The sequence below is a fragment of the Anticarsia gemmatalis genome, chromosome 6 (assembly GCF_050436995.1).
Source record: "Anticarsia gemmatalis isolate Benzon Research Colony breed Stoneville strain chromosome 6, ilAntGemm2 primary, whole genome shotgun sequence".
Classification (NCBI taxonomy): Eukaryota; Metazoa; Arthropoda; class Insecta; order Lepidoptera; family Erebidae; genus Anticarsia; species Anticarsia gemmatalis.
The window spans coordinates 1,303,007-1,327,202 of NC_134750.1; the positions used below are offsets into that span (position 1 = coordinate 1,303,007).

At 34.1% G+C, this 24,196-nt stretch overlaps 3 protein-coding genes across 6 annotated transcripts in view; 1 reads left to right on the forward strand and 2 right to left on the reverse strand.

Annotated features, from left to right (window-relative positions):
- LOC142973452 (uncharacterized) overlaps positions 1-9,111 on the reverse strand; it is a 66,662-nt gene extending 57,551 nt beyond the window's left edge. For all 4 annotated transcript variants that reach the window (XM_076115141.1, XM_076115139.1, XM_076115142.1 and 1 more), the window contains exon 1: positions 8,715-9,111. The gene's annotated coding sequence lies outside the window, so the exon portion shown is untranslated. The remainder of the gene's footprint in view (positions 1-8,714) is intronic.
- Positions 9,112-10,513: 1,402 nt separating this feature from the next.
- On the reverse strand, positions 10,514-15,496 carry LOC142973845 (uncharacterized). The gene is made up of 4 exons (XM_076115866.1): positions 15,388-15,496; positions 14,241-14,338; positions 11,592-13,879; positions 10,514-11,298 (listed from the first exon to the last, which is right to left on the reverse strand). The coding sequence occupies exons 1-4, from the start codon at positions 15,421-15,423 to the stop codon at positions 11,255-11,257; spliced, it is 2,466 nt and encodes an 821-aa protein (XP_075971981.1). The 5' UTR covers positions 15,424-15,496; the 3' UTR covers positions 10,514-11,254.
- Positions 15,497-22,964: 7,468 nt separating this feature from the next.
- LOC142973453 (uncharacterized) overlaps positions 22,965-24,196 on the forward strand; it is a 28,663-nt gene continuing 27,431 nt past the window's right edge. The window contains exons 1-2 of the mRNA XM_076115143.1: positions 22,965-23,400; positions 23,753-23,843. Coding sequence (XP_075971258.1) covers positions 23,288-23,400; positions 23,753-23,843 — 204 coding nt within the window. The 5' untranslated portion in view covers positions 22,965-23,287. The remainder of the gene's footprint in view (positions 23,401-23,752; positions 23,844-24,196) is intronic.

The following is a 24,196-nucleotide window of genomic DNA, read 5'->3' on the forward strand; positions in this document are numbered from 1 at the left end:
AGCTAAAGAGTTTGTTTGTTTCAACGCGCTTATTTCAGGAACCACTAGTTCGATTTGAAAATTCATTTCAGTGTTAGATAGCCCATTTATCAAGCAAGGCTATAGGCTATATATCATTACGCTTCGACTAATAGGAGCAGAGTACCAGTAAAAAATGTTACAAAAACGGGGAAAATTTTGACCCATTCTCTCTTACGTGATGCAAGCGAAGTTATGCCAGTCAGCTAGTAATATAAATAAAGTATAACTTAACAATATAACCTATTTTTTGCAAAACCATATATGGGTTCACATGCGGTAGAGGGTTAATTCTTGCACGAAATAAATCCAGTATAATTCGTGAACAATGTGAAGCAACGTCAGGGGTCTCGGGGTAGGACAACAGTGTAACGTTGTAGAAGCTTGCTAACGAGGCGCCCCCCGGGAGGCAGTTTGTCGCATACGATAGACTACCGGCTATATAGTAGCAGAGAATATTGCCCGACAATATGAATAAATGTGAAGGAAGATTTAGTTTTTAGAGTTCTGGATGATTAAAAGTGGGATAGTAGCATTATGCCCACATGCAAAATGTCGTGATTTTATAAAAATAATTATGGATTTGACCGGATGACCTATTCGACGCGTAATTAGCAGAAATTATTAACTAAATGATTTTCTTACCAATAAGATGCTTGTACAAGTCAATAGTTACATAATAGTTTATCTTTAGTTTTACTTGGAATTAGAAATTAACAATAGTGTACAGTTAGCTAATTCTATATTTTACCTAAATCAAGCACTATTCATTTGCATACAAGTAAAATATCGGGACCTGAATTAATAAAAATAACACTGTATTCTTCCCACACCAAGTAAATTTCAAGTACCATATATTTTGTCTACAAACAACATATAAGAAACTTAGTCTTTTACGGACAGAAAGATGTTCCGTCTACTAATAGTCTAACATCCGTTGGCCATCGACCAGTGTCAAGGACACACGAGCAGACAAAGCGTTCTCTACAAAGATTTATGAATCTCCCGCACGAAAGCTTCTTCACTCGATTGTGTTCAAAGCATAATTTAATTTGCTACTCGCTTGCACAAACCGAATCAGTTGCACGACTAGACCTAGACTAGATTTAAATACGTTGAATCTAGTTACTGTGTGTAAGTATATGTATATGTGGGTAAAACAAGAAGTCTAGCCTTGTGTTAGTGGATGTTGCGTTTACGAAATTGTTTTGCAGCTCATTGATAGATTTGTTATACAATCAAATCGGCATAATGTCAAATATTTGATGATGCTCGATGATGTTTATGTTTTTATGGATTAAGATCGTTTGGCAAGTCCAAGAGCTGCTGTTTAATTGTCCTTATCGAAATTCTTTACTGATTGGACTGGTATCGATCGATGATCATTCTTACTATAGTATCCATATTGTACAAGAGTCAGGAGTTCTAAGACAAACAAGGCTTGGCAAAAACTATCGTAATTGCCTGTTAAATTTTTTTTCAAGTTGATCGCAGACGCAAGATGCGATTGTGTTTTCGGGCAAGTATCTCCAATAGAACGCGGAAGCAGTTTAGGCACCACTTTGCTAAAATTGCATCAACATATATCTAGCTAAGCTAAGCATTAACCCACTGAGTTTCTTCAATCGGTAAGTGCAGCTTTAACCGCGAAAGAGTATATTTCAAAATTTCCGTCAATGTTTATATTCCATATCCATATTTATATTTGTGAATATAGTTGGTTTTAAAAGAAGTAAATCGTCGAGTTTTGCTGCAGTGCGGTGTTGGTAATGGCGCAACGTATCTGCAGTCAAATGCTGTGAATTTTTTGAATTGCCACTCATATAAGTGCTTACACACAGTTTTGAATGAACGCTAAAATACTGGCGCACTTGCACAAATAAATGAATGGCAGGTAAAGTGAACCTTTTATGTATGAGAGTTGAGTTTTATTCTGTCTTTTATTATGTGTTTCATTGTATACTTTATAATGATATAATTTTATCTACTTCCCCTTATTAAATTATGAAGATCAGAGAAGATTCTCTACTACTATCAGCTACCGACAACCGGCCTGTCATTAGGAAATTTTGTATGAAAATCTGACCAGCGCCTCTAACGGTCGTCTTAGGAACTATTTTGGCAGTACATTCTAAATGTCAAACTATCGACAGAATCGCGTTACTAACCACGATTTTCAGATGTTAAACATTCCATTTAATACGTCAATAGATTGACCTATGCTCTACGAAGTACGTTATGGGTTAGGAGGAAAAATGCATAGTTGATTGTACGTAAATATAGGTACCATTATGTGCAAGGATATACGCTATTCTATAAGTGCTTGCACGCACTGAATGCACTCACCATAGTAAATATGTGTCACTAGAGAGATATCAAATTATTATGAACATACAAACGAATAAGAAAACGTTTTAATTTCGAGCCGAACATTTAATTTTGTTAAAATGATAGACAAGCCTCGCAATAAGCTGGTGAAAGCAATTTTAACAGTCATAGGTACATACATTCAACTAAGTACATACTTATCCCATAGACGTAATGTCCTCCTAGCCGATATACGGCTATGGCGGTCAGTTTCATTGAAACTGGCCATCTGTGCAGAACTTTGTTTATAGTGTCCAAGTTGTGCACACTCTCTATTCCGTCACTCTTATGGTCTCGTGGGACGGATAACCGACACGACCAGTGAGAGGTAGACAGAGACCAAAGAACGCACGCAACGAACTTGCTAGAGGTACAACCTCTACAAACTTACCTTGTTTCATTCACATTACATCTGGTCATACAACAAAAGTCGTTGATTTTTCACTTTGTTACCTCAATTTATACGTTTCCTAGCCTTTGTATTCCCAAATGAATATTTAGAGCAGTTCTCATTAACCCAGATCGTGACGTGTGAACGTTATTGAGTCGACGTATCGGTTCCGCACTCATTTGTCATTTTAATTGTATCCCTTTACATCGCTGGCAACTGACTAATTGTTTTCTTTTTTAAGTACCGTTTAGTTTGTTATAAATTTAAGTATGTTAAGCGTTAGATTTTTGATTGATTGTTAATATTTCTAGGTTACAAAATACCTTTATGTCTGGTGAGTTTGTGTTATCGTGGAGTTTACAATGTCTGTCAGAAGTCATATCAATAAGTTGATTTTATAGCTTAGCAGCTAAATGCCTCCTGGATTTGGACTTGGTTCTAGTATTAAAATTTCGACCTAATAAAAAAAAAACTAAAACAATATACATGTCTTGTAGTAATGGGATCATACTTATGTATATACTCGTGACTCAGTAGGGGGTGCTATTGTGTATCTCAGTTCACAACTACTTTATAGCCACTATGTTACATAGCTTTTTATCTTAAAATAATAGAAATTAATAGTTAATGTCAAAGCAGCAATGTCCTCTTTAGTGACTATTAAAATGACGTTTACTGGTTGTCAACTGAGGTCCCTGTTCGTGTCGCACAGTCGAGTAAAAAAACGCAGAAAGTACAAAGTACTTTTTTTCTGCTTTCATGCTATTGAGAGCGTGTCGATAGCTTGTTTGATTGTCCCTACAAACCTAGTAGAGCTCCACTGAATAAAACACTAGGAGTTTGTTGGTTTATTGAGCACACCTCGTAAATTGAGAGGCTTCATTGTCGATGGCCGGGGGATGTGGACTGTGGACTAAACAAACAAGTGCAGTAAAGAAGAGTTAGAGCGTGTGTTCGTATTGATTGGTAGCCTTGCTGATTAATTTATTTTCTTTACACCTTTACTATTGCTTGACGTAAGGCACGTGCATTGATTTGCTGTATAGTATGTCACTGAAAAAACGTACCTCTGATACTTTTTTAAACTTTCAATTTTTTAATTTTTTTCCTTTCTATATTTATGTAGAAACGAAGAAGGTGATGTTTTATTGATCGCAGCTTCTTTTTGTTTCTAATTTATTGTATCTACTTAAAAATTTCATTACAAATTAACTGCTGCAACGGTTTTTTACTTGGCACTTGATACAGTTAGTATCATGATCCTTCACTATTATTAAGACGAGAGTGTACCAAACCTAGAAGAATCTATCAAGAATTATTCAATAGAAAGCTGAAAAGTGCTTCTTAAAGGCCTCATTTTTTCAAGTACTTAACTGTCAAACTTTCGAAGTGATATACACCTAAATGTCCATTAAGGTTTATAAACTATCGCGGTTTGTACACATAATACAAAATTAGTAACGGGTCATAAACGCGATGACAATTTTAAATTTACCATACCTTATTGTCTATTTTGGTAAACACAGTACAAACCCAATTTGATCAAAAGGACATGTTATATGGACATATGTATAATACTAATTAATTTTCATACCCTAATTGACGTCAACACCTCCCACGCCAGTGGTCGCAGGTTCGAATCCGTAGCAACACACCAATGACTTTTCGAAGTTATGTGTGTATTAGAAATAATTATCACATGCTCCAACGGTGAAGGAAAACATCGTGAGGAAACCTTGCATGCCTAAAATTTGTTAAATACATTTATTGAGGGCATGCAAAGTCCCCAACCCGCACTTGGCCAGCGTGGTGGACTTAAGGCCTAACCCCTCCCTCATTTCGGGAGGAGACCCTTGCCCAGCAGTGGGACAGTAATGGGTTAAATTTATTTTATTTATTTATTTAATTGACGTCAACAACTTTATAATACACGCAAATAGTTACTGATCCTTGTAATTAAAGCTTAACGATTTAAATTGAACGTTTGATGCAGTGGTTAAAGTGCTCACCTCGCCGCAATAACTGTAGCGCCGCGAGTGGTGGGTTCGAATCCCACCCGGGACAAATCTTTATATGATACGCACGAGTATTCGCTCTGAGCCTGGTAGTCAATTTATCTATATAAGTATGCACTTAGAAGTATATAAGTATGTTTATCAGTTATTTTTTTACAAATGGTCAGTTTGTAATCAAATGACCGTGTGTCAGTTGTCCAATGATATTTATTATTTACTAGCGAATATCGAGTGACTGTTATAACTGTGTTACCTAAAGTTATAACCGTAGGTGATACTTTATATAGTTATATTTATAACCACGTGGAAATTTCCCATCAAACACATAGGCCTTGAAGTTTTATTGCGAATAACACACGTTACAAGGTATTATCGGTTGTTCGTTATTTATAATTGATTACAGTACCTATTTGCTATTGATTAGTTATATCCAGTAGGAAACTGTGTTATGCTATAAATGATTTTTAACGTTTGTTGTAAACAAGATCTTGGTTTTATCGCGGTTATAATAGTAATGATTGCAAAATACCATGGTCTTGAAAAACTATTTAAGAAAATAATGGAACTAACATCGTTGATGGTTTATTATACCTTGGCCTACACTTTCGAGTATAACAGGCGTGATATTGTATATGTATGTTAATTTTGTAAAGGGTTTTAAAGATTCCCCATTTCCCAAGTATGAAAGCTAATAACAAAGTGCCCTTAGTCGTTACCTTACATGCTGACATGTTCACCCTAAATAAAATCGACTTTGTAGGGTCAGCCAATGAATATAAACGCCACATTTTGGCCAAACTGACCTCCTTAATAACCTCCCTGAGGTTTAACCTCATTTAAATACTTTTAACTCTATTTAGCCAGGTCGGGCCTCGTTAGAGGGATGGTTTCGGCTTGTTATTGGGACAGGAGCCGGTTTTAGCTTATTTTCTTTTGGGAACACAAAGCTTTGTGCTAAATATAGGGACAAGAATACACGTGTGTTGACACAGACTGGAGAAAGGAATACATTGGGAATGTATTTGGAATGGGAAAATTGTTACGTTGAATCCCAATTAAGATGTGAAACATCGATTGGATTGATAAGAAAAGGCTTTTTCGATGTGTGGACTTATTAACAGAAATTGTGTTCGGAGTGTCAAATTTTTGCTCTAAAAAGATTAAGTCTCTGTTCTTATGGTGCTTTGTCGATTAGTGTATGCTTTATTTACTTCGCTGTTACTTGTAAGCATTTAGAGTAATTTTGCGAAGATTATTAATTATTTTGAGGTGTATATAAAATTTGTGTATATAGCTTATGAGTATACATGGACTAAGTCAATTAAAAATCCTTGTGCTATAGTTTCAACATTAAAGATAAACAATATATTCTATAATAATGTTACAAGTTTGTATTACGATATGGTTATATGTAATACATATTTACATAAACGTAATCCTATTTATCGAATAGCCATTACCGGGTTATGGGACCTAGTGGATGTGTTATGGGGAAATAAAGAGGCTTTCTTCTTTATTACATAGATATACCATGGAGTTATGTGTTCTAGGTTTATAGTATGTACTAGGTCTATACTATATAAATATGACCTTGGGCTTTAGTAGTATATATTTATTTAGAGATTTTTTCAGAGCTGGTTACCATGGCTGTGGTCGAGAGTTGAAACGTCAAGCAATTCAAGTTAAATTTTGTTCACTGGTACATGTCGACTTCTTCATTGCAACATTTTTAACCAATGACTGCTGTGTAAAGGTCTCCTCCCGGACGAAGGAGGGGTTGACCTTGAGTAAGTTCACCTACATCATTCTTTTGGAATAAAGAGTCGGTGGCATGATGTGCCTTCGAAAATCGTTCTATCAATTTACCTACAACCTGAATCTGGACTGTTAAGTACAGAAGCGCGATTGGAAAAGCTACAAATGGTACTATCGAGTATCAAAAGTTTGACATTTAAAATGTACTGCAAAAATTGTTCCCACGGCGCCCGCTAGAGGCGCTGATCCGATTTTCAAAGAAAATCGGTCGATAGATGACAGAGAATCGTGCTACAGAAATCGTATTAAACATATAAAATAACACTTAGGTAATATTAATACTTTCGGTATTACATGGGACCATAATTCTAAATGTAGAAATGTGGATATATTTCATACACTTTTGACTAAACCCTTGGGTACAACAGGCTTGATATTATGCATGTATGTACGTAAAACATTTCGATAAACCCTAAAGACGCTAAATAACCTCGTAATACACGTATTAAAGATCACAGATTGAATACTGAATAGTATATGATACGTTTTCGAACGTAAATGAGGATATATAGCACAAACCTTGGTTTATAGACTATAAAACGGGAATTACGATATGTCACTTGTATATTATATGTATATATTGTGTATGTATTCGTTATATTCAATGGCTTTTGTTAGGAACTGGGTCATGTGTTACTCAAAATTTTGCCCTTAGGAGAAGGTTTTGTAGGACTAATAATATACCTACCTCTATATTGTATGAGATATTAATTAGAGTTTTTTTTTGTTTTTAAGGAATAACTAAAATAGAATTTAGTCTTATGTAGCGGAGTTTTTTGAAAACATAAGAATGACGGGAATGAAGTACAACCGGACCCGAAAAATCGATACCATAATTATTATATATTTTGTTAGATGTGGGAATCAAACAAACGCAACGGTTCCCGTGTGTAGAGGTAGCGGCGTGGTTGCAAGCTTAACAGCTATGTCATGAAAGTGTCAATACTATAAGTAATTTACAAGGGATATTATTACAAACTTAAGTAGCCGGATACTTCTTGTCTAATCCTGGACTAAAAATTGTTGCTCATTGTCACTTACGACTAGAGGTTTTTCGAATCGTAGGCACGCTTGAGGACTCCGCGACATATTTAAGGGCGTCGCAGCTTACGAAAGCATAGTGCATCTGACAGTTTCTTACATGAAGGTATACCGAAGGATCCTTTTCCTTGCCGATGCCGATAATGGGCGTCGGGCCTAAGGATTTTAGTACATTTGAAGATGCGTCAGGCGATTTAAAAGCATGTGAAGCCAGTTCACCTAGATATGCATAAACAACCAAAATTTATTTTTGTAGACATGTTAAGGAAAAAATACGCTTGTTATTCAATTTGTATTGTCGGTTATGAACGTATTGGTAAAGGTTGACGTGTTTTATTTTGAAAAGGCTATCGTTTTTCAGCTTACTAACCATAAATATACATTCGGTCACTGTAGGTATAGAAACCTGCGTTAACTGTATATTATGAATATAGGTATGAAGTTAACATTTCCATAAACTAATGTCAAGAAGAAATAAATGATTGTATGAACGTGATTGAAGAAAATTGAGTTTTTAGGGGTCTTGAGACTGGACTTCATTAGTGTCTGCCGACCCTTAGGGCACAAAGACGTGAATCTATATGTTAGTATATATGTATGAAAAAAAATGTAGGCAAGTATGAGCAAAGGTAGTGTATAGAATTTTAAAGTACTTAACATTTACGCGAAGCAGAGTGATTTCGTTAGCTATGTGTATTAATATCATTTGTAGCATGCTTTTAACGGATCGAGCTATAATTTTAAATGTATATAACACTGTAGAAACTATCTATAGCATCTGTATTGGAATTATAAGTAGGTACGTTTAGAGGACTTTAGTTCAATAGGTCAGAAAAAAAATGCAATGAAAGATTTTTTCTGAAGGGACGACGACCTTAACGTAACCTAGTACTTAAGAAACCGCCTATAAACTGAATTGAGTTACAAACCTATATCAATCGAAATTGTATTATCAATCCATCTTTATTGACAATCCAATTACGATTCATTTTAGGTCTATTAACATCTCAAATGATGGCAAATGAACTTAAAATATAAAGTAGTAGCTAAGTGTGGCCAGTACTTACCGACGCCGGTATGTTACGCAAGAAGGTTGTCACATCACACGCTAATTTATGGGTTCTCTAATACTACTCAATTTATAACACACCTCATTACTTAAAGATTCATAAAACGAATCACTTTAAAAAAATAATTCCGAATTTAAACATCACAGCACTCAGCAGTCATTGTGTCACTGGCACACAAAAAAATAACAATCGAAAAATAAATCTATGGTTATTCAAGATGGCTGTTTCACTGTTTTAAAGTAAATAATACTAGGTTTTTGTTATAAATGTAATATTGTGATATTTTTTGTGATTTTAGTTGATTTTTTTGTGTGTTTAAGTTGGGTTGTGCGGTGAGAGCGCGTGCATTCAGCCGCTCGGGCTGGGGCGGCGGTGTGGCGCGTATCGACGGGGCGCGCCGGCGCGGACGTTGCACCCCTAGGCACAGGGGCGAACTGTAGCAGGGGAAATTGTTTAATTTGTCGTTTGACACAGTTATTCTGTGATACTAAGCCTGCAAAGATTATTAGAACTATACGTTTTATTAAGTTTTAATTGATGATCGATGTTATGTTTAAGCAATCGGATTTACACATATCTCTAAATAACCTTATAAATGCGTTTATATTATCGTAAATTAGAATTTCTTAAAAAAGTACCTACTTGTTTTGTTATGAACGTAAATAACCTATACTTATAAGGTTTTAAGTCAGTAATTGCTGTTATTTAATTATTGTAAAGTAAGGTTGCTCGGTTAATATAAACCGAGGAAAATTTAATTATTATAGAATATTGTAAAATATGATTTCCTGCTTATTCATGAAGTGTTAAATTTAAACCAATTGTGGTTAGAAATCGGTAGGTTTATTATATTTTTATTACATAACTTCGATTTGACTGTAGTTTGTATAATTACAGTTCATTATATATTACATTCATCATTATTTATTAAATGAATACATTTATATTATATCTCTTATAATTCCAGATATATTTTAGTTTAATACAACATTTAAAATATTGAAAAAAAAATTACATTATCAAATTAAAAACCGAAAACCGAGTACGTCCCACGTCGTCTGAAAAACTACGGAGATTCTACTCACAACGGAAACTCACGAACATTACCGAGAATTACCGAAGGCCAACCTGTCTGAAGTTGTTACGGTGGCTTGCGTAACGTGATCCCTTTCCCCGCCTATAAAATCGCTCTTGTACTAAGGTACTGGGAATAATGTTGGTCTTAAGAGGTCTTCTTACAGTGGTTGTGTTGTCGGGGCATGCGCGCCGTCCATCGATGGATCGGGTGAAGCCAGGTGTTTCCAGAATACTAGACGTTTAATACGTTATAAATATCGTAATATTTGGACTAGATCCAATTTTAGATGTACTTATTCCTACTTAGAGAGTTTATTTTTATGTTTATTCCTGGGAACGATGCCTTGCCAAGAAAATCTAGCTTAATATATAATTATTATGCCTTTAGATGTATCTTATCGTGTTATCTTGGAACAAAGTTATTCTTTTATTCTGAAGAAAGGTTTATTGTGTTTTTGAGATATTATTAAGGTTACATGAGAATGCACTTGAGTTAGATTTAGGTTGACATGAAGTTAGCTTCGGATTATCTTTTAAATTAGGTTTTTATAAATCTGGAGTTCGGACTTGACCAATATCACTTGCTAATAATTTATTAGTAGTAAAGTATACAAATATATAATTCTTGTATTTTTTTCTTAATAGACTTTTGGTGAAAATGTATGCTTTTTTAGGAATTTGAGAAATAAATAAAGACGCATATTTTTGTAACAGTATTTATTACAATTAGATCTATTATTTACAAATTTTAACAAAGTCTTTTATTATAAGTTTAAGTCTGTACAAACTTAAAGGTATTTACATAAAGCAAAACATAAAATTACTTATTGTAAAACGACTAGGTTGGATTTTAAATACTAATTAAGGTTATATTAGGCTTTGGTTAATATCATACTTGTGAATTTACATTCTAATACATAATATGTACATAAGCGGCGTAAATCCAGTAAACTTAGTCGTATACAGCATACATTTAATTTGATGTATCTGAATATAGCAACATGCCTATACCGTTTCGTTGCCAGTGCGGCGATTCTTGCAGGAGGTACTATCAAGTAACGATAGTTTGACATTTTTAATGTAATGGAAAAATAGTTTCTTCGGCCCCCGCTAGAGGCGTTGATCAAATTTTCATACAAAATTTCTTGACAGCTCTTGACAGCCGGTTGTCGATAGTTGATAGTGGTAGAGAATGTAGGACTCGTTACTTGCGACTTTCTGCGTTTACATTTTCAGCTCTGTCATGGATTGTTTTTATGTTCATAATAATGTACACAACGTTATGTAATATGGCCAATACTATTCTTTCAATAGTCCGTATAACATGACAACGAGTCTTGTCTAGGAAACTTCACGCTGTAAGCCGGTGTATGGCTACAATATCATAACGCTTCGTGTTTATTCGAAGCTTAGCTGTTAACTTTGTAGTGTCTGCCTCGCACATGACAAGCATTCTTGTTTTAAGAAAAGCGCCAGTCATCAAGATCTCTTGTTGCTGTTGGATCTGAAAATAAATAACAAATTAATATCGACTTCTTAACTTCAATATTAATAAAAAAATACATAATAGGTACATATCTTATCATACGGTATTTGACTCGATATTTATATTAAAAACTATAGTTATAATATTATCCGCTTGAAATATTAAAAAGACTACATTATTCTCTATCATTTTTTTCTCAACACTCCACTTCTTTAAATAAAAGATTGGTACGTTCACCATAGTGGTAACGACGTAACGTTAACGTTTCAGCACGTAAATAAGATATCTTTATAACAAAATATTAAACTTACGGTATCGATAAATCGGTGGTCTGAATATCTTTAACGCGTAGATCGCGACAGCACTTGTTGCACCTAGAACGGACAGCACAGCGGTTGCTATCACAAGGACATTATCTGCAAACAAAGGCTCCTTATCCTTCTCTCTCTGTTTCTTCTCACCGTAGTACGAACTGGACTCCGAATTCCAGGAATCAGGAGCTTCTGTGGTCCTTACTTTTGCGATTTCTTTTCTATTATATACAGGTGGAATCGTTATATTCGGTAAATCTGTACTTTTCGTATCATTATTTATATCACTGCTATTTTCTTCTGTATCATTAAGTTGTCTGCTATATTTTTCTAATGTATGATTTATGATTGGTGTATCAGTTTTTGTAGTTACATTAACAATATCTCTATCTACTTCTTTGTAAAGTTCTAAGTCCAAGAATTCACATTCCAGTGTTAATTTCTTGTCGTTATTATGTCTACTTATATTTATAGCCTTCTTATGACTGTGTAGACAATTTAATATAGCCTTTCTTGTGTCGTTGTTTTTGATACCAGTACTTTCATCAATCAGGTTATTTATCAGAGTGTCGTTTAGGTCTGAATTATTTTGATTACTGATAATTATGTCTAACTCGACTGAATTATTTGTGGTACTTTCATTAACTTTGTAATTGTTTAAACAATTTTTAACATTAAGTTCGTAAAATGTTGAATTATTATCGTCTTCTGTTGATATATTTATAATTCTTCCTCTAGTTATGTTGAGAGCAGATTCATTGCACTTACTTCTATTATTTAATATCAAATGAACTTTGATATATTCGCTTCTGCTATCAGGTATCGTTTTAGTTGTTGGTCTACTTTTGTCGCTATGTATAATTTTATCCTTATCTTTGTCCACATTTACCTCATTTCTCTTTAACAGCATTACAATATTATCTGTTTCATAAGTGAATGTTTTACTCACATAGTTAATAACTTTCAAACAATCACCGAACGATAGTACTTCATTTGTTTTGAAATAATCTTTTTCATTTTCGTATTCACAATTGAAGATCGAAGATGTGTTATAATCTAAGTCTGGTATAAGCGCCGGTGTTATATCAGTAGTATTTTTCTCAGGTGTTACAAAATTGCAGTCAATACTCATCGTGTCATTATTAATAGGTACAAAATTACCTAAATAATAAATATTATCGTTTCTCGCAGGCATTAGTACATTTTCAAAATATAGATTTACGCTCAATGTTGAATTATTTGTAGTGTTTTTCCAACAACTATGTTTCCTTATGACATCATAAGTTAGTTTTATGTATATTTCATCTATATTAGTATTATTTGCAATAGAAGTGCAGTTAAAGCCAGTAATATTTTTGGTAGTTATGTTTTCCTGTGTAAAGTTTGTGTTATCATCTTGTCCAATTATAGCAAGTATAGTATTTGCAGTCGCGGTTACATGGTCATGTTTCACTCTCTCTTTGTCCAAACATGTACTTTCAATGTAATCACATTGCATTACAAACTTCACATTATCAGAATTCTTATTCACCAGTTCTAGAGAGCTTGTATTTTTATTTACGTAAATAATATTCACTTCATCATTCTGTACTGATGTCGGGGCTATATCTGTAGAATTCTCTTCATAGAAATTACACTCTATACTTAAAGTATCATTTCCAATTGCTTGAAAAACGTTAGAACATTTTATATCTTTTGTCGTGTTATAATACATAAACTCTTTTTGAAAATAAATATTCACGGAATGTGAGACTATAGTCGAATTGTCTTTAGTAAAGTTTTTCTTACATTTGTAGTCTTTTACTATGTTATAACTCAACGTTATATAGTCATTCAGTACTTTTGTATTATTAGAAATAATCGTACAATTAAAATCTGTCACATTTTTGCTATAATTATTATCTCCTGTAATTACACTGTTGCCTTTCCCAATAAATGCTACTATGGAATTGGCTGTAACGTTATAACTATCTGTGTCTCCATAATAAGTATCTTCACAAATATTTTCTGAATAATTACATTTCAAAACGTGAGAAAAGTCTTTAGATTCATTATAATTGTCTACATCTAAAGAACTTATTGTGATATTATCATTAACATAAACAAGATTTATTTTATCAATTTCTTCCTTCACTTCTGGTTCAATTCTTTCACATGTGTTTTCTATGTCTGTTTTACTTGAGTAACTAAGTTCTATGACACAACTTTTGTTTCTATATATCTCGTCATATGATAATGTGTATGTTCGATCGTCAGGACAATTGGATAGATGCCAGTCTGTTTCATTCCTGTGGGTAAAAGATTAGATTTTACGATTGTTGTTGTCAATAATGTTGTCTTGTTATATCAATTTTTTACTGTGCTTTCAGCACAATCTAGTATATTTGAAAATATATCCTATAGCAAATATAGCTGACGTCACATCAGACGAATTTGTTAAAGTATACAATGTACAGTCACGAGCAAAAAAATGGAAACACTGTCAAATTCTCATATTAAATCTTAAACCAATCTTTGTTTGACACTCAACAAATTTGCCTACGACACAACTCTGCTGTTTGACTCGAAAGTCGTGTTTTAAATTATCATATTGTTGCCCGCGATTGTACTTATTTTTTGTTTATTGTTAAGGTAGGTATAAGTACTTACAATGTCTTTGGTTTAACATGACCACTGCATGAATCTTGCTCCATAACTATAATGTATTCTTTGCATTTTGCCCCGCTAATATTGATTGTGTTGATGATCTGAAACAATCACATTTAAATGTCTTTAGTCTTTCTAAGTTTTTTTTATTCTTATTTACTTTCAGTTTCGTTAGAAGATTAAAAATATCCTCCGTCTAAAATTGAAAATAGTTTTTGGGGATTGAAAATAGTTGCCAAGAGTGTATCTCCTTGAGATAGAGTTTGTCTCATTGCTTAGACCTTCTGGGCTTAGGCAATCGTAAGTCTCAATATTTGACCTAAATTAATAAACACATGACAAAAATATCATATACAAACTACAAGCGGAAGCGACTTGTAATCCATATTTTTATTTTTATCTCCATATTTAGTACTGGTAATCTCGCACGTGCTCGTATTTTCGTAAAAAACATATTTTACTGCAATGTGTGGTTGTTTCTATGTCACCTAATTAATTGTTTATTTTATTGCTTTTATGCCAGTGACCTTTGCAGGGGAGCTCGTGGGAGGCATATCTTATTTTAATTCTTAATATTAGTTTGACTATTAGTTACACTTTTAATTGTTGATTATTTAATACAAAATATAGACGAATTTGCATAGGGTATATTTTCGTATTTTATTTTTTTCAATTAATCACTTTTGCCACTAATATTTTTGCTTATTAAAGTATCAAGCCACATCTGTTATGTAACAGAACTTTGACCACTAACACTTAATGCGTTTATATGTGTTTCGGAGTGAAGGTAAATTATATAAAATTATTGAAAATTATAAAATTATTAACAAATTATTCAATAATATGTTCACCAATATTATCCGTGTAAGTTTTTTGATAATGTTCTATAACTTATGTTTTCCAGGTATATTATATTCTATCACACTATCTCCTTAATACAAGCACAAAACACGTTCTCATTTTACCATTCTGGTTGGATTATCACTTGCAATTTCACTTAAACTATCTGAGTGACAATTATTCTATTACACACATATCTTCCAAAAGCCTGGTGTTTTGCGGGTACGAGCCCTCGACGACCACTTGCGTGGGAGGCGCATCTGAAACCACTCAGGTTATACTTTTAAACTATTATGTAAAAGGTACTTACAATAAAAAGCAAAATAAAATATAATTTGTAGAACATATTTAACTGCCACACTTGTTAACTAGCCACGTATGTGTCACGTAGTGAATTATTTGTATTACTTCAGTATCCTTCCTGAAATTACAGCGGTGACGAATAAGGACGGTGATGTGCGTCATTCAGGCATAAAGGACATAGCACATTGTAATGACGGAACTGTCTAATACTCCACGTAGCTCAGGTTGAAATAAAATTACGACATGATGTTTTGCTTCTCCATAAATCCCAATATTTTCTTATCCTCTTTGCAAAACAAAAAAACTGTGCCTTTTCATAAGATAGGGTTTTTTTCAGTCCTTATCGTGTTCCTCTGCTAAGCTAAGGCACAATATATAATTGTTACCATTAGAGGTATATAATTTTTTTTGTTACCTATTTTTCATTTGCATTTGGACTCCCACCGCCTGCACTAAAAGTATCGCCCCCTTTGGAACCCTATGTGCTAATCAATACCTGTTCGTAAACTAAAATCTTATATCATTATTGACTATCGATAGTTAGGTAGCTATCAACAAAGGATTACAAACTAACGCCCCTTATCCGTAACATTTTAAAGTAATTTTATATGTCAATCTCGATTCTCGAAAGTACCGATAGTTAAACAAAAATTCAAATGATTAGTTAGATTTATTTATTCGATAAACAGTTCCGCGGTGACCGATATTTGTTCAGAGGCAAAACCGTCAGTTAAATTGTCTGTCAAACATTTATCAGTCTCGTGCCTACCAGGTTTTCCCCTTTATATCGTTAATACCTTGACATGTATGTACGTCACAAAATTATTCCGAATTAAGGAAAAATAAATAGACTTCTTGAAATAGACATGACATTATTTATAATATTATTTGTGTTACATGAACTTACAGCGTGTTATTTCTAGACATATGTTAAGGAATTTTAATGCAGGTTGCAGAATGATAGCTAAGCTAAGATAGTTTAGTTTTGCTTGCATACATAGCTGACGTTCCCCCGGTTTCTGAGGTACATTTAGCGGTAGTTTATCTATTCAATAGCGTTTTTTTATATGAGTCGTAGTAAGTAAGGGTACCTAAGTCTTTTATACTTGTATGCAGACTACAACTATGCAACCAAAGCTATGTGAGCTACTAAAATATGCGAAGCTGAGACAATTATGTATGCTGATTCGCCGCAATGCGAGCTAAGCTAAGCCGCAATGAATGAGAGGTTTTTATTAAAGCGCTTAGGTCTAACCCGACTTGATTCTTTTTCGGGAGAAAACTCGTGACCTACGATGAGGCAGGAAAAATAACAGTATTATTTTCGATTATATGACGTAGATGATGTTTGACTTGACAAGTCTATAAAATGTTATCTCCTATTGCTTTAGACATGGTACTAACTAAATTTGTAATGCCCTATCTATCCACTGTTTGTTTACTAAAGACAAACATATTATATGTATAGAGGTAGATCTATCAGTTTACCGTTGTTATCTTTGATAGAACATTAAGGCCGTAAAACTACACCTAAATAAAAATTACGAGGTACTAAGCTTACTTTGAATATATATCGCCGTATTCATAAAAATATATGAAGTTATGAAAGGCTTATAGTTTTGTTTCTTTTACTCCTTAGCGAAATGATAAAGAGAAAACATATTTTGATAGTTCTTAACTAAGAATAGTTCTATAGCATTTCTTCAGTGTGTTTTTATGTAATGGGGGTTTATGTTTAAATATAATTGTAATAAAAACTGACAGATGGGAAGGATTAGTCACGGATTAGACGCCAGATGGAGCGTATTGGGAGACTGGGACCCAGGTGGTCGACGCGAGACTCTCTGAGATCAATTGTTCTTCAAACTTATTCCTGATAGTTATCTATACTATACTTATAAAATAATTTAAAGTAGTAGTTTGTTTCTTTCAAGTTTCAACGCGCGTATCTCAAAAACTACTGGTTCGAATTGAACATTTATTTTAATGTGAAATAGTCTATTTAATTTTGTTGATAATGCTGTCATCACGCTATGGCTAAAAGGAGTGTTGCTGAATACTAAAGTCTTCGCGGACAAGGTTCCAACCTCAAAAGAACTAGTTCGAGTACAAAGCCAAACTAGCATAAAAAATTACATGCCATCCTAAACATGCTGACGCTCAGTCCAATTACCACTATACGGTCACCCATCTATAGAGTAACCGCGCGAAGGGTTGCTTAACCCAGAAATCTCTTATTACCGACAGTGAGCACATATTATTATGCACAATAAATTAATCTGATCCTAACAACAAAAAACTGGAGAGCCGCTGACCTAGATATTTATTGCTGTGACCAAAAATTGTTTGGAAAAGACTTAGGCAAAAGGTCCACATTTTTTGCTGACCAAAGGCTTACCTCAAGTTTTGAGACCTTTAATGTTTTATTATTACTATTTAGTTCCTTCGTCTCTGCCTAGCCCTAAAAGGCGTGGTTTAATGTATGTTATATACATACGTATAATAAGGACGATTGTATTTTCGTGCATTTTTCTATGTATGTATTTTTAATTATTTGTTTGGAAAAGTTATTTTTTTTAAATAAGTCCTCATTGACTAACCACACGTCTATGCATCCAATGTTATAATATTACCGCCTATAGGTTCATTATCATTCATGCCAAGTTATTTGTGGTCGATAAAAATAATGTATTCTTTCCATTCATCATTCAATATGAATACAACAGCGACAGCTGTTTATCTATACTAATAATATAAAGCTTTAAAGTTTGTCTGTCTGTGAGAGCTTCTGCGGCGCGGTCGTGTAACCGACTGGATCGATGACCGATCGCGAGATCTTGGGTTCGATTCCCGGGTAAGACAAAGTACTATTGTCCTTTCTAATTTGTATGGCAATAGTCTCGCCTCTTATACATGAGACTAGCATTGTTCATGGTGATATAAAGGTGTATTACACCTCTGCCTACACCTTCGGGTATAACAGACGTGGTATTTTTGTGTGAGTCTGTTTGTTTGAACGTGCTCATCTGAGGAACTATTGGTTCCAATACAAAAAAACTTTTTGTGTTTATTTAGCCATTAAGTAAGAAAGGCTATCTATTAAACATTACCCTAAGACTAATAGGAGTGTAGTAGCAATAGAAAAAAATATAAAAGCGGGAAAGCTAAAGTCGACGCGGACGATGTCGCGGGTATCCGCTAGTAGTAATATAAATACACTCTCATTATCACTTCCGTTACATTTCACTGAGTGTCATTGATCTCTTAACAAACGTCATTCACAATGAATTAATATTGACTATGATATTGTATTAGTGTACAATTATAGTATTTAATATTATAAATTCTTTAAGTATATAGTGCTTTATATAATATTTTAAAATATATTATGAATGAGGATTTGATGGGAATGAAATTCTAATTATAATGCTCTTAATTTTTGAAATTAACAAATTATTTAATTACATACTTTTATCTTATTAATAAATTTTAATGTTTTTAATTAAATCTAGGACAATTTTTTCGACAAAAATTTGTACCTACATTTTGACTTCACTCGTCTAAAGTTTTATTCAATTTTTTTTTATCTATCATACTCACAGAAAACAGTCATTATGCATTTTCTTCAAGATTCTAGGCTACTTTTCTTCTGAATGTTTTTCTTTACCACAAAGAGATGGTTATCTCTACGACTTTTTACCAAAATATTATGTAATGATTTGATGACATTAACAATTGCCATTAGGTAGATACATAATTATTTTTGTAATCCCATGTAATAACCATCAAGCCTTTCTATTACCGGACACAGTAGGTACAAAACTCTTACTGTAAAATCAAACCCTGTATTTCCCTCGTTTCATAAATGTATATTTATCTCGCATTATCCTATAGGCTTATGTACTTTCACATTGTAATTATCCTGCCTGCAGTCCGTCTGGACCAAGGAAAGCCCATGCTAAATTGTAATGCACCGTATGCATTGATGCTTAGACGAAAAAGGACTGAATTGTAGTAAGGTTGCCGTCTCTAAAATTTGGAAAACCGGACAAGACGCGTGAAAACCCCAGATTTTAGAGTCCGAAAGCCGAACATGTCATCAGCATCCGCGACGGGAGATGTGGGGGAACGGTGAATCGGTTGATCGTGGTGTGCGAGCATAGTATCGCGGGCGGTCCAAGTTTTTTTTATTTATTATTTTTTTATAACCCGGTCTACAAATAAAACCTTCCCCGGATGCTCCCCGGATGCCCTCTAAACTAGGACAAATCCGGGGAAACCCGGACGGATGGCAATCCTAAATTGTAGTAACCATCAGCTACACTGTGTCGTAGGTCTATGGTATGGGAAGACTATTTAGCTGTTACATACAAGTGCATAGTCATACTAAAGATATAGCAGTGTTATGAAGTAAGTAAGTATTTTTATTAAAATGGTAGTTGTGTTAGTTAAGAAAAGATCCTATATAATATTAATTATTGCAGTAGGAATAATCGTGGTATAAATTTATCGGAGGGAATACAAAAAATACGTGAGATTAAAAAATCCCAGCAGAGATCATTAATTCAGTTTTTAAAGGACTTCTGAAAGAAGAAACTCCCACTCTACTGTTTCTAGTTACGGGTGCTAGATAGCTCCTGGGATAACTAATTAGCTGTTATATCTTATTTTGGATAAAGACCCTTTAATAATGAGTTAATGCTCTCCCCCACAGGTCTCAAGCAAGGCAAAGTAAAAAAAAAAATAGTTATCTCTAGTCCCTGACACGTAAATTACTCACCAAGGATAAAATGCAAGACCAAAAACTTTTTGGTAAAAACATATTACGTCCTTGTAGAATGTAACCTATACAGGGTGTAAAGCAATTAGTTAGTCGATCGTCCAGCCGCTGACGTGTTGTGTAGTAATAAAATGCAAATGGCTGCGGATATGGCTATCACTTTAACACCTGGCTGGAATAATAATATGTATTATAAAACGGATGTCTGCGGTCTGGGTATAAAAGAATAATAACCTCACGCTTGTTGTGTTTGAAGCTGTAGGCAGACGTGTAATGCATGTTTTGCCGTTGCTGTTGTTCTTATGGCGTAGTGATGAAGGTGGACGGCAAGTCTCTTCTTTCTCTTCGTTCACACGAAACTGTGGCCTTATGTTGGCCTGTGGCAATTTCTGCTAAACTAGATTCTGTTAATGGTTTGTGATAAGTGCTTAGTGAAAGGAAAATAACAAGAAAACTATTAACTGTACATATATTAAAAAAATAACATTGACAGGGGAACGATTGAATACGCAAATGGTCGGGAAATTAAACATGTTAAGAGGCTTGCCAACGAAGTTCGGAAATAATTGTAATGAATCTTTGCCTAGTGTAAAGTCTTGCACTTGGCCAGCAATTTGAACTCATGGTCTAACTCCTTTGTCATTTTAAAAGGCGTAGCCAACCCTGGGACAATAATGAGTTATTTTTTCGAAGTAAATTCCAATGTTCATCACTATAGTGATTTAAAGCTTTCTCATCTAAAATATACACGTGCGAATGAGTCATTGTAGGTACAATTTGTAATGGAGTCGTTACAATAATTGCACGATAATTCTATAAATACGTCAGTCGGTAGCATCCTCGTTAATTAATTGAAGCACTAATGAGGAAACTATACAAGACATTTTAAATTATCGGTGCCATTATTATTTAGGTACCTATATTATTCTGTGTAGACCCTACCTTGTTTCCCAAAGAAGTGAAAAAAATGTTGATAAGGCATTTAATCACCAAAGAGCAATTATATATCCCACGGTAGCCATGAATGGGATGAGTAGCTTAATTACAGTAAGTACCTCAGACTATTAAAAATGTGTATCTTTGATAGGCTTGTAACGTCCTCTTTCTCTTCATCGTCACTTACCATCAGGAGAGATAGGAGACAAATAATAAAATAATAAATTTAACCCATTAATGTCCCACTGCTGGGCAAGGGTCTCCTCCCGTAATGAGGGAGGGGTTAGGCCTTGAGTCCACCACGCTGGCCAAGTGCGGGTTGGGGACTTTGCATGCCCTCAATTAATGTATTAAACAAATTTTAGGCATGCAAGGTTTCCTCACGATGTTTTCCTTCACCGTTGGAGCATGTGATAATTATTTCTAATACACACATAACTTCGAAAAGTCATTGGTGTGTTGCCTCGGGTTCGAACCTGTGACCACTTGCGTGGAAGGTGTCAGCTTATACCACTCGGCTATCACTGCTCTTAGACAAATAAATAATCAAAATTGAGCCGTGAGTTACGTCCCAGAAGAGTTGGCTGTTCTGAGAAGCAAGGACGTAGGACTTCTTCGTTAGAAATTATGGGCGAAAATATACCAATAGTACTTTGCCCGGGCCAGGAATCCAATCCGGCACCTCATGATCAGCATTCCGATACATTACCGACCGCGACACAGATGTAGTATAAAGTTTTCGGTAGCTCGATTCTCTACTACTATCGACTGCCGACAACCGGCCTGTCATCTAAATCTGATCAGCGCCTCTGACGGGCGTCGTAGGAAATATTTTGGCAGTACATTCTACATCTCAAAATTTCGATAATCGACAGTACCGATTATACTGAATCGCGCTACGGTAGTTTGAACTCTGGAAAAAAGGGTCCTTGAAGCGCTTAGCACGTAATTTTGTTTGTTACATACATATAGTAATAAAACCAACTGATTCATCAAACCTTGTCCCACCTATAAATAGACTAGAATAAAAGGATAAAGAACTGCATGCAAATACAAGACGTCATTGTTTTAACACAATTGAAACCTTGTTCGTACGTAATAGGGCAGTAATTAGCAAATCACGGTTCGTAGTCGTAATTAAATGGAAAAGGAAATGTCGCGACTTTCAAAGCACTGCGCTGTGTAAGGTAATTATAATAAGTTAGCTCTATGAATTAGAATTGTTATATTTTAATGATCATTAGCGTCTACTCGTAATTTTACCTTTAATTCTTCTTCATCTGTTCAAAAGTTTAGGTTAGCTATTTAAGTAAACAAAGTGTGATAGATTTTAATGTAACGCAATATTCAGGCTTTTTTAGTACCAAAAAAATAACGAAGCGACTATTTTTTACTCGATTTATGTTGAAAAGTTAAAATATCTAGTAAATGAATCAGATAAGAATTGGTTATATACTTACATAAATAAGAATATTTAAACACTGCGATACAAGCTACAATTTTTTTTGCCACACAAAAGCCAATAAGTTTTATTTTGAAGATGTTTTTACGTGATATGGATTTTAAAACAATTGTAGAATTCGAATTACAATGCACTGTTATCTATATCTAATGAATTCATTAGAATACCATAAGAAAACTGCTAATTTAGGTTTCTTTACCTGCCGACAACACAGCAACACTTAACTAAACTGTTATTCTTTCTACAACGGTATAAATATTCTTAGTCATAAGTAATTAGGGATCTAAACAATACAAAATTAACTAATAACTTTAGACTGTAACGCGTCGCTCGCGGTGGGGCATCAGCCTTACGTTAAGGGCATTGTCATAGTTTAAGAGATAGTACGCATCATATCGTGCGCGACTCACTGACACACTGGTGGTGTGATTTGACAATTAGATATTCTGTCCTCCGCCTTACAACTTTTTAATAAAAAAATACATTTGACAGTTTATGTTTAAAAGTTTATGAGGTTCGATTTTTAAAAGTGACATCGCTGATTGTGTAATACTTAACTGATGGTTTTCGAGTTTTAAATATTTGAAAAGTGTGTGAAAGTGCAAGTAAAATTTAAAAAGAAGTTTCGAAGTTGACATTTTGAGTTTTTAATTTAAAATTGTCTGAAAAAAGTATTCGGCAGTTTTAATAGTGATGTTACGTTATTAATATTTTGAAATATTGTTCAAAATGTGTGTAAAATTGGCAGTGTTTTGTTTATTACTTGTGTTAGTCGTGGAGTTCTTTTGTGTTGCTGAAGCATTGGATGAGAATGGAGATGGAGTGTGTATTGTTAGGCAAAGGTAATTTTTTATGAAATTTTTGTATCTATCGTGCAAAGTCAGAAGTAAAGTTGTGCGGTGATAAATGGTTGGGAATAACTCGTTGAATCTTTTATCTAATTATTAGGATTTTATAAATGAATGACTCACACATTGCAATATCAATTAAGTATGAGTTAAAAAATATATTAAAATTTAGGTATATTTGATATACATATTTCTCTTATAATAAAAGCTTTTTTCAATTTAGAAATATTATGTGCCTCTTAAATATTTATTCTGTTTTAAACTGGATAAAAACTATTTTTAGTGTATTGTGCTTGTGCTTTTTAATAAAGCTCTGTATTCTAAATGTTAATGTTTTTTGCTTCAGTACTCGTCAAAAGAGGAAGAAATCGTATACAGCCGTAGTGAATAGATGGTGCGGGAACAGAAAGTGTATCGCGAGGAAGTATAAATATGAGGTAATAGCATATATTAATTATTATAATTGACACTTTCTCTTCGGTCTAGAGCTACAGGTCTTCCTTTAGCGTCGCTGTGGCTCATTGGTATCATGTACCGTTTATAAGCCTTGAACCACATGCCCTCGAGTGCAAAGTGCCCCTAAAAGCACCAAGAAAGATCGATCCACCAAGGCTAATGATTGCCGTGGCTGTCTTCGAGGCAAAATACTATTTAATCTTTATTTGGTTCAAAAAAAGGTTATTTACCTGTTCTGTGGGTCTATATGTCCTAAGTGGTGACTCCAACCAAGGCTAATGATTGCCGTGGCTGTCTTCGAGGCAAAATACTATTTAATCTTTATTTGGTTCAA

Excerpts from the sequence above, each read along its gene's own strand:
- LOC142973845 (XM_076115866.1), bottom strand. The coding sequence starts at position 15,423 with ATGTTCTACAAATTATATTTTATTTTGCTTTTTATT. Across the intron at positions 14,339-15,387 it reads ATTTTATTTTGCTTTTTATT|ATCATCAACACAATCAATAT; the intron begins GTAAGTACCTTT and ends TGATTGTTTCAG. Across the intron at positions 13,880-14,240 it reads CATGTTAAACCAAAGACATT|GAATGAAACAGACTGGCATC; the intron begins GTAAGTACTTAT and ends TTTTACCCACAG.